The sequence below is a fragment of the Varanus komodoensis genome, unplaced genomic scaffold (genome assembly GCF_004798865.1).
Source record: "Varanus komodoensis strain SLA01 unplaced genomic scaffold, ASM479886v1 scaffold1, whole genome shotgun sequence".
NCBI lineage: Eukaryota > Metazoa > Chordata > Lepidosauria > Squamata > Varanidae > Varanus > Varanus komodoensis.
Genome location: NW_025335268.1, coordinates 637,725 through 649,212, shown reverse-complemented (window position 1 = coordinate 649,212; position 11,488 = coordinate 637,725). Strand labels below are relative to the sequence as shown.

The following is an 11,488-nucleotide window of genomic DNA, read 5'->3' as shown; positions in this document are numbered from 1 at the left end:
CTGGGAGAACTAAGCATGTTTAGTCCTGAGAAGAGAAAGCTGAGGAGAGATACAAGTGTGCACTGAGTCCTTGAGAGGCCATGACCCAGAGGAGAGCTGGGATCTCAGTCATTATAGAGTGAAGGATCCACAACGGGCTCAAATTACAGGAAGTCAGATTTTGGCTGAACATCAGGGAAACCTCCTGAGTGTAGAACAATACAACAAGGGAGCCAGTTACCCCAGGGAGGCACGGGCACTCCCACACTAGCGGCATTCCAGATGTCGCCGGAAAACCATCTGTTAGGGACGCTTTATCCTGAAGTCCTGCACTCAGCAGGGGTTGGACCTGATGGCCTTCCAATTCTACTGTGCTATGAATCTATGAAAATGGCCTCAGTTTTGTTTCTCAGAAGAAAATAAATCAACTGTAAGTGCAAATGCAGATATGCTTGCCTGTTGCTTGGTGGTTCCAGTATTAGTAGGATGACTTTGGGGTTCAGGGGTTCAGCTCCACCACAAAAACATACCCTTGCTTCAGGACCATGGACAGCTCCTTTAAAGTTCCACCCGAAGCCCAGAGTGAATGCAACACTCTATGGATTTACTGTATTCTTTTTACTTTTTACTGACCATTTACTGTATTATTCAGTCTTTTTCTTTGGATCACCAGAACACCATTCATGGACACTGGTGGTCCACAGACCAAAGTTTGAGAATCTCTGCAATAAGTACCTTGAAGCTGTTTTGATATACCAGATATCTAAAAATTAAAAACTAATCCTGTGTTTGCAGCCTAACAGGTCCCTTCATCAAGGAGCATCAAAATTCAAAAGCAGAGGAAAGGAAGACAGATGACTTGCAGGAAAGGAAAGATAACATCAGATGACCCAGACCAAAAAATAAAGTGAGTTGAGATGTGGAATGAGGATTTAAACTGTGTGCAAAAGTTCATTGCTGGTTTGCCTGCTAGGGAAGAGTAATCACTGCCATTTACCTGAAGGGCACTTACGTCCATACGTGCCCTCCCGCCCCTTGAGATCAGCGGCAGAGGCCCTTCTCCGGAAGCCCTCTGTGAAGGACATTAGGAGACAGAGTACCTGGAGGAGGGCTTTCTCTGCGATGGCGCCCCGTCTATGGAATGTGCTCCCCAGAGAGGTCCGCCTGGCGCCGTCGTCATTTGCTTTTCGGTGCCAGGCCAAGACCTTTTTATTTAAATGGCATTTTAATTGTTGATTTTATTTATTGATTTTAACAACTTTGGCCAGGATGTCTCCAACTGTATTTTATTGTATTAATAATATTTATTTATTTGTAAGCCGCCCCGAGGCTTAGGCGAATGGGGCAGCATATAAGTCTGCTAAATAAAATAAATAAAGAATATATTTAGCCATATATACAGACTTCTTGGGTAGGTGAGCAACTTACAGGTCTCCAAATGGGTTGGCCTACAGCTCCCCTGACCCTTCACCAATGACTATGCTGGCTGAGGTTGATAGAAGTTATAGGCAAAACATCTGGAGAACCACAAGTTGTCTTTCTGGATCTACCAGTTTTCACAAAACCCAGAATTGCAGAGTGGTGATTGGCTGGCCTTTGCAGCAATCACAAAGGTACCCCTTTCTGTTTCAGTGAAAGGCTGGGCACAGCACTTACTGTACATGTGACCCCTGACAGGGGGAAAGCCCCCTTGTTCTTTCCCTGTGCTGTAATCTAATCTATGAAAATTTCAGGTTTATTCTAAAGTTCAGCCAAATATATGCAGTATATTTATGCAGGAAAAAACTGTACAGTTGAAAGTTGTTGCATAGTTGCAAAGATGAACTTGTATGTTGTATTGTTTTCCATGAGAAAAAATCTGGGAGTACTTGTGCATTGTTGCTGGGTGGGAGGGGAATGCACTGGATTCTTGTGCAGCTGAAAACAATACTTTGGATCAACTATTGTCAAAAGCTGTAAATAATGACAGCTGAATAGCACTTTCATGTCAAAACACAATATAGCCCCAGAAATTCTGGGAAGAGGCAACAGGGAAGGATTGATGCCTTCATGTCCAGTGTGTGAGCTCCCCAGAGGAATGGGGCTGACCACCATCAGAAACGGAAGGCTGGAACTGATGAGTCTTTGGTCCACTCATGCCATTTCTATACTGCGCAACAGTCAAAGCTTTCTGGACACATCCTGGGAATCAAAACCCTAAAATACAATATAAAACCTTTCACATACAAAACTGTAAAATGATTTGAAACAGTTTAAAGTAATTAACCATACATGACCAGGCTAGATAATATATCTAACATTAAAAGGTCATCCTGTGCCACCAAATACCAGAAGTAGAGGAAAGTTTCAACCTGACACTGAAAGATGACACTGAGGGCACCAGGCAGACCTCACCGAGGAGGACACGCCACTCTTGGGGAGCCACCACCAAAAAGGACCTCCTTGCTACTACTCATTGAACCTCCCTGGGAGGAAAGCCCCAGTGGTGACCATCATTCCAGCGAGCCAATTCTTCCACTCTTAAAGCTCATGCTATTAAACGCAGCATACAAAATCTTGAAAGGGCCCACGGAACCCTCTCCTTTTATGCAGCAAAGAATTCAAACATACTTTTTCTGGAGTACAGACTGCAGTTACTGTTATGCACACAGCCTGGCGAAAAAAATTGACTGTTGACTGCAACAGAAGGCGAGAACTGCAGCCACTGAAAATTCCACGGGATCTCCTTCAGTTGGCTCGCCCCTGCCTAAGAAGAGGTCTAAACGCCGCTGGGCAGGAGCTGGATCCGCCGCAGCTGGTGTTAGCTCTGCAGTTGGCATCGGGAGGCCTCCTTCGCTGACATTTCTTAGTCAGAAAGCTTCCTCCCCCCCGAACACTTGTGCCACCCTAGCAACTGTGAAAACAGCCACAGAAACAGAACGATTAAATTATCCCCGAAAAAGGGCGCAAGGAGGCAGGAAGGAGCTTTTGCTGCCTCTGACAACTATAATTATCCAGACACAAAGGGAGGACAGATACTCCTACCAAGAAGAAGCTCTCGAGAATGTGATGCAGCATTCGCATGAATCCATGTACAAAATAGAAACCTGTGGTTAATTCGGCAGCTGCTATGAAGGCTGAAGTATATTTAGAAGGCGAGCCTGGCGGCATGATTAGCTGTGAAGTGACAGCAAAGAGACCCTTCCGGGGGCCCTTTCAGGTGGGAGTGGGCCCACTTGTTCAGCCCAGGGGTTGAATTCCAGTCCGGAGAAGCTCTGGGAATTCCGACATGCCAGTGGTGGCTGCGGCCGAAGGAAAAGGGCCAGGGCCAGATGTCCAACTTTTAACATTCTTCAACTTAACATTTAGCCACATTCAGGCAGCTCTAATACATGTAGATCTATCTGAATGTGGATTTTGGAACTTTTCTAAAGGACCAGTCCAGCTTGCTTTCGTTCTAGATAAATAGATAATTCTTTAGAGCTGTATCAGTTTATACACAAAATATAAATACATAGATATGGACACACAGTGTGAGTTAGTAGCCCTGCTAAAAATTCCAAGAAAATCGAATGACAAGGTCATCCAACAAGGGGAAAATGCATGAATGAAACCAGCATTCAAAGCCAACAGAGCATTGTTATCCCAAGTTGCGATGAGAAAATTTAGAAGGCCACCAATGTGTCCGTAGCAAAATGTTTTGCCAGGTGAGATGAAAGGTGAGTACTAAAATTCTAGCAGCTGCAAATAAGATGGATGTTGAGTGCAACTTGAAATCTCTGGGCCTTACACCACTTCGCAACCCTCCAAGTAAAATGTACTCCAATGGACATGAATGGTGGCTTACCAGAGGAGTCTTTTCCAACAAGGTGCTTTCCAGATGGGTAGTACTACATCTCCCATTATCCTTAGCCAGCACAGCTGAACTCCAACATATCTGGAGGTATCAGATTGTACTAGAACCTCAGTAAACCTGAATGAAATGTTATCCCTCCTTTCCAGGTCTGCAAAAATTGTGGGGTAGAGTATGTGTCAACTATCTAGAGGACTATAACACACAACCAGCATGGAGGCCGGTAACTCCTAAGATTGTGGGGCTCCTTATCCTACTATTCCAAGCTCTAGAGGAGCTTGTCATGCTGCAGAACTCCATCCCCCTCAAATAGGGTCACCAGCATGGGGCACCATGGATACCTCCTCCAAAGCTCAGAATAAAAGCTGCAGTGGGGGAGAAGCCACTGTGGATCAGAGTGCTGAGTTCAGCAGAGTGAGTTAAAAGCTTGTGCGGCGTTGGCTTAAATGGTGGCAGGGCTTGGTGGTTTTCAGATTTGTTTCAGTACAGACCAAGTGCTTCCTCCAACCCTTCCAAGACCCAACTGATCCCCAAGCATCTGAGCAAAAGCCTCTGGCCGGCTTATAAGGCTACGGCGGCAGAGCTGGGTCTAGCCACCCTACAAATGTTCATTTCCAGCAATGCCCTGAAGTGATGCTACATTATGGCATTGTGGGAAGCTGAAGGATTTGATCTTTCCAGCTGCTCTGCAAGTCCTGGAAAATGAGGCCTGAAAAAATTAAAAGGAGGCCTATAGCAGGCATCGGCAGTGGGCCCTCTCATGCCACTGGGGGGCCATGGCAGCTGCCCAAGATGCTGGGGGCTGCCCGGCACCAGCGCTCCTCCTGGGCATTCAGCAAACCTGCATGGACTCCTCAATTATAGGCTGCAAACCTGGTGTTTCTCATTTCAGAAACTTAAGCCGCTATTTCTAATGCACTATTTTCCAAGCCTCTAAACATTCTGCCTATGAAAACATGTGATATCATTCGATACCTGAAGACTCCGGTCAGCTGGATAGGATTCAGTTTCTGCCTAAAAAGATCAAGAAGTAAAGTCTACTGTAGGATATAGCCATTGACTTTAAGACCATGTGTGCTACATTTAATCTACCCTTTACTTTTCCCTCTTTCATGCTTCATGACAGTTAAAACTCCTTTATGTGCATTGCACAGATATAATAAAATAACCTGAGCAGTTTTAACTCTAGGTGACATCTTCACTTAAATATGCAGAAAAATAAAATAAAGCAGCAACTGAGTTTGTTTGTTTGTTTTGGGGGGGGGTTTTGGCCTTTCTACTTTTGCGATAAGTCCCCTCTCTTGATCTGACTGCTGAGAAAGCCCTAAGTCAGGCTTTCTCATTCTTAGAAGAGTTTTCACCTCATCTGTGTTGGACTGTTGTTGTTCAGTTGCAAAGTCGTGTCCAACTCTTTGCGACCCCATGGACAACGTTCCTGCAGGTTATGCTGGACTACAACTCCCATAATCCTCAACCACCCTGCAGGCTGGATTCCTAGACATCCAAGCTCATTTCACTCCATGGTGGGTTTCTTCAACACCCCAAGCTGCAGTCCAAAACAGCTGCAAGGTACGAAGTTGGGGAAGGCTGCCCCGGCCTCGCTCTATATGACTGAAGGAAGGCCTAGAAGCTGTTCCAGGACACACATTCGATTAACACTGCTCCTCAGCTTCGCTTCTTGGCCCTCAAGTCATCTTGCCTCATCAGAGTGTCTACCCTACAACCAGCATAGCCAGAGCTTGTGGGGTCTACATTGTATGTTGCCAAAATGTGAGATGAACCATCCAGAGCCGGCAGCAAAACAATGGTTCCCAGTGTGGGTGTGCTGGTGGAAATACAGACAAAATTAAGGCACGGGAGGTCGCTTAGCTATATGGTTTGTCTTCAAAACCAGAGGGGATTCCAGCCATTCCTCTCGCCAATCCACTCCTGGTTCTCACCAGGCTTTCCTTATTTCACCGGAGGAAGAGAAGCCTTTCTTAGTAAATAGTTTCTCCTGCTCAGCCTGCCAGCAGAACATGCTTTTTCCATCCTTGCCCCAACAGAGAACTTTTCATGGCCATGAAAGCACTTGGTCTTCACTTGGTTATTCCTTGGGGGGGGGGGGGTCCCAGTTTCTACACCCCCCCACACACACACATTTCTGCATCCCTCTTTCTCCACTGGCCCCACGGCTGTAGTAACACAGCACCCGCGAGGGGTCCGAGGGCATCCAGTACCTGCAGCAACGACTGGGGTGCAGCGCCCTCTGCCCACAAGATCCCAGCTGCCCAATTCGCCTTGCACTAGCTCCTCCCTTCCTCCCCAGCAGCCACCCAGTGTATTCAGTGCTTGCTGGGCAGGTCTGGCATCTCTTCCCATTGGGGTTTTCCTTTTTTCTTTACTCCCGATCACCTTGGGTTTTCCCCAACCCTGCTGATACCTCTTCCGGTGCATGAATGTTGGCGACATGCGCAATGCCGCTCTCCAACTGAGATCAGGTTTTATGGATGCTTGTAAGTCACCTTGGGTGCCATTTTTCTTGGTAGAAAGGCGGGGCACAAGCCCAGCCAAACAAACTACAACAAAGTAATCTGGTTTGTGGCAACAGATACACATCTGCCTTCCACCCACCGGTGTCGTTGCAGGTTCTCTTTTCTGCAGCTCCGAGTGGTAAAAGAAAGCCCCAGAGCACAGTCTACAGCAAGGTGGGGAAAGCTTAGGGGAATCTGAAGGTAATTCTCCTAGACCGCCCCCCCCCCCCGGTGGACTGCACTCCAGCCACTGCTGGCAGCAAAAGTCCACTTACTTTTGGACTGAGTGGCACATGGCATAGCATTTCCACAGCAGTGCTAGCCTTCTCTTGGAGGACTCCCAGGAACCCTGAGCCCAGAACGCCGCCTGAAGGGCACTGGGGCTCAGCTCGCTTCCGGGGTCTGACCCACCTACCAGTGCGCAGCTTAGCACGACAATACTCACGATTTGTCACGCCGGCAGGCCCGCCTCTGAGGGCTGGCTTGTCTGCGTCGAGGCGACAGGGACTTCCCTCGGGATCTCTGCTTGACTGGAGAATGGGCGGGCTTCAAAATCTAAAACAGGGATATGAGTTAGTGAAGAAAACAGCGTCCTCTATAATGGTGGGCTTTTAGAGGCACCTTTTTACAAAATATGTCTTTTGCCAAGCTTGTACTGATATGTTGAGGATTTGCAGAATTCAGTTGTGGCCGAAGGCGTTCTTTTCTTTTTGCTACAGATGCCAATCATCAAGGGCCATTGGCAGGACCGTAAGAACGTAAAAAAGAACCCAGCAGGATCTGCCTACCGAGGCCAGCATCCTGCTCCCACAGTGCCTACCAAGTGCCAGGCAAGATCTCAGCCCCCCGCCCCCCAGTCATGTTCCCCAGCAACTGGTATACAAGGCAAGCTGTCTCTGACCCTGGAGGACGTTCACAGCCATCAGCACCAACAGCCACTGGTCCCTTTCACTGATCACACAGGTGTCCCTCACTGATTCGCAAAGCAGCATTTGCGGATCTGCACATCCTTCTGTGGACTGAATTTATTTGCTTCTCTGCTTGTGCTCCTTTGGGTGGACAACGCTTTCGTTTCTGCATCCTAAGGGGGGCTTCAGTTCAGAGAGTTTAGGCAGTGTTTGCAAGGCCCTTCTGTGGGAGCATCCCAAGCAGATTGTGCGCAGAGTCACCGCCGGGGACCACGAAGGATAAAGAGGGGATTCCTCCTGGAAAGCATATTGACTTGGAAAGAAATCTCAGCAGTCTCAATCATGGCACTTCCTTCCTAGCCATGATGTACTCAGGGTTATAACCTGGGTGGGGAGGGGAGGTGAAAAAGCCCACATGCAATTCATTTCTTCATCGCTCTCAAAGGAAGCTGCCTCAGAGAACTGCAAGGGTGCCTATTTTGCTTTAATTGCCAGCAGATGGTCAGAAATGGACCACATTCTGTTTGCAGTCCGGGATATCCGTTCTGTCCTTCGCAGGACTGGCAGAGGAAGCTTGGCTCAGGTGGCAGCTTTGGCCAGTGCCCTGGCACAGCCACTGGGGAGCTGCACCATCTGGATCTGCTGCGTTGGGCACCCAAAAAGTGTCTTGAGCCATCTCCTGTTTGTCAAGTCCTGGAAAAGGCTCTTCAGCTCAGCCTTCCTATTAGAGCAAACTAAAGGAAAATTCACTCTGTTCCAGTTTCTACACCATATCTGACAGTAGCAGGCTAGACATTAACCTCCCTTAGCTGAGGAAGTTAATCTTTCAGAACTTAGAAGATGTTTTAAATATTTAAAATACACGGTCTGTATGCTTGTGGCTTAGTGGAAGGATTGAGCCTATCTCAAGTGGAAAGATTTTCTCATGTTTGAACTGTAAGGCCACATGTGCAAGGATCCCGCTGTACCAGATACACTTTACATCCTCTAGGTGTGCAGAGAGAGTCACATGGAAACTACACCAGTGGCTGTGGAACGTGGGTGGAAAGACGCTGCTGCGCTCACGTTCGGGATTCTGTGGGCAGCCTGTGAACCACGGTGGATTGCATGGCCCTTCCTATGGTCTTACATTCTGAAATGTCTCACACAAAGGAAGTGGAAAATTATTAAAATTTTCAGAGCCGTGAATGCAAATGCGTGTTTCAAAATTGATACAGTCAATTGTACATCCCATATACAAATAGCACACTTGTTCTCTGGGGTATGATGTATGCACAGGCAAAACACTACCATTCACAAATGAGAGGGAGCGATTGGGAGACTTGAAGGAACTCCAAGGGTTGTAAACTCCCCAAATGGGGAGGGGGGCAGCCAAAGTAGCTCTGCAGTTTTCTCACAGTGCTGCCTGTCTCTTGCAGTCAGACGGAAAACTGAGGGAGGAGCAACCTGGAAGAGAACAAGGCTGGCTGGAACCCGACGAAGAGCACGTCCAACAACAACTTTTGTTGCAGGACACACTTGCATTCCTGCAGTTGCCGTGCATCGGCCCCAGGACCTACATGCAAGCTGTCGCCCCCCAGAAAGTGGGCTCAGGTAGAAGACACGCCCAGGAGCAGGTGAGGCTTTCTCCGATACTTCCTGTTCTGTCATGGGTCAATCGAGCCTGGAGTGGCTCCCAGGTTGCCCCATCTGGTTGGCTACCCCGTCACCCCTCAGCGTGGAAGCTCTCCCTGCAAACCCCTGGATGCCCTTCACGTGGCCACCAAGGCACCGCTGCTGGCCCATGTGGCTGGCCGGCCCCTCCTTCAGGGGCTCAATGTGTGGGGCGCATGGTGTGGGGGAAGGAGGCAAATCAAAGCTCCTTCCTCCTGCCCAGGTATCGTATCTCGCTCTAGTAGGAATGGAACTGTCGGAATGCCCTTAATGGAGATAAAGAGATTAGAGCCCAAACTAGGCATTACTTTAAATCCATATCTAGCAGATTTTTCTTCATTTTTTTACTATAGAGTAGTTGCAAGCCTCCAAGTCCAGACTGGGTTTATAATAGGAGGGAAAGAATTTAAATTGCCTACAAGCCCCATATATACAAACCCCATATACACAAAGGTCTCAGTCCAGATCAAAGTTGACTCTGGAATAACAACAATGCCGCTGCAAGAAACAGATTTAAATATACTTCTGTTTGGCCCTCAGCCCATCAATTCAATGCAACGTTCAGTGCCACGATTGTGTTCAGTGGAGTTATCAGCTCCGAGGTGCAGCTTCTGACACTATTGCAGGGCATTTTTATGTGTATTCATGCTGGTCATGTGAATGGGAACCCAATAATCATTTTCCTGAATCTGCCGGTAAAACTACAATCAGACTAACTGCAGCACCCACGCTCTTGACTTGTCTTTTAGTTAGAGCAATCAATGCTTTGCAAACCTCTCATTTAGCCTTTTCTTTTATGCCCCTGCCAAACAAGGTGAAGTGCACTCAGTTGTAGAATGAACTCCTCCAGGAGGCCTCTCTGGTGCCTACACTCTGGTCTTTTCAGCATCGAGGGAAAGCTTTGTTATTTTTTCCAGACTTTCAGGGGCCCTTTCCCCCTACAAAAACTATGTGCTGGTGCATTTTTAGATCTTAGCCCTGCTGCTTGTTTTCATCCTGGCTACAGCTTTGATTTTGAAACATAAAATCATGGTTTCACATGGTTTCACATTCTGTTATGGTTTTAAGCTTTGCTTTGTAAACTGACCAGAAAGCTACATCTAAAGGGCAAAACAGGCAAATAGAGGGATACTACTCAGACAAAATCAGCTGGACCATATAGGAGGCTGCTTGGCTCAAAACTTTCCCAAACACCTAAACTTCCCTCCCTCCCTCCCTCCCTCCCTCCCTCATGAATACACACCTACAAACCCCTCTCCAAACACTATAGAAACAGCACATACCTTCATTCTCATATCCCTGGCGTATTTCTCCAACTCCTTCCTTATCTCTGAGCGCATCATCTTCGATATGTTGAGCACCAGCTGCTTCCACTCAATGGGCTGAAAGCTGTGCGGCTCGTGGGGGACATACAATCCAATTTTCACTTTTTTTACTGAGTGCAAGTACTTTTTATAGGACTCTTCAAATTCAAAGATGAGGTCACTCAGAGTCCGGTAGACCAAAGGCTTGTCCATCAGCTCTGATCTTCGACTCATTCCCAGTGATCCATATCGGCCATTGAAATAAATCCCAAGCACCACATGATGAAAATTGTTCCCTGAGAAGTGGGACTTAAAGCTGATCGGGAATCGCTCCACGGAAGGCTGCCCATTGGTTAAGTATCTAGTGAGGTTGTGTCAAGGCTGCAACACAGGAAGGCTCCCGAAGGAGGGAGTGCGCTCCGGCCACGCAAGATGCTCATGCGGCATTGCCGATGCTGTCAGCCCCTCATCCCACATCGCCCAATGGTCTAGCTTTGGCCCAGGAGTGGGCGAGTGTTGCTCTGCTGAGGACCACATTCCCTTGCAGAGGACCTGCTGGGGCCACTGAGACTGCGGCCAAAGCCAGCCATGGCAGGGCGGACTCCAAAAGTGAAATAGCTCAGACCTCTCTCTCAATTTCCCTCTCTCTCCCCCGCTTTCCTGTTCAGTGGGCAGCCAGATCAGAGAAGGGGCAGGTCATGCTTGCCAAAGGTCTGAACTGATCCCACAGAGGCTTTTGAAAGTGGGCTGCAGGCCGAATTTAGTTTTAGGGATTCATGTGGCCACTGGGCCTCCCCTGCACTAGTCCAACCAGGAATGGCTCTCCAAGAAGGCAGAAGGAGTGCTTTCTAAGGTGACTGTGTGCATTTGAAGGCATCCTCTATTTGAAGGGGGTCCAGTGCACCCCAGCTTAAAGATCAAGAACCATCAGAAGGGAGTCTACAATGACCTTGAAGTGGCCCATCAACAAGGAGCACCAGCACAACTTCTCCATCTCTACAGAGAGGGATTGTATTGCTCTTTACCTTGTAGCCTTTATTTCTAAATGTGCACCTCCATACAAATTAGTATCTACAAGTTGGTGTTCTCTGTGGTGCTTTTGCTTTGCAAGGTGAGGCCTAAGCAGCCATCCTGGGTTCTTCCTAGTACTTCCACCTAAGATCTTCCAAACTGGCTATGACAGGATCGGACTCGGCATCTCTTCTACATGCAAGGTATGTGTGCTCTCCCATGAAGCTGCAGCCCCTCACAGTTTCTAGTTCATCACAAGGCAGGATTTGGCAGTAGATCTTGCTTGCC

The 11,488-nt window shown here is 47.9% G+C and overlaps 1 protein-coding gene across 1 annotated transcript in view; it reads right to left on the bottom strand.

Annotated features, from left to right (window-relative positions):
* Positions 1 to 6,765: 6,765 nt before the first annotated feature.
* Positions 6,766 to 11,488, bottom strand: part of VASH2 (vasohibin 2) — a 33,877-nt gene continuing 29,154 nt past the window's right edge. The window contains exons 6-7 of the mRNA XM_044448122.1: positions 10,169 to 10,550; positions 6,766 to 6,879 (exon numbers count right to left, since the gene is read on the bottom strand). Of these exons, the coding sequence (XP_044304057.1) occupies positions 6,766 to 6,879; positions 10,169 to 10,550 (496 nt within the window). The remainder of the gene's footprint in view (positions 6,880 to 10,168; positions 10,551 to 11,488) is intronic.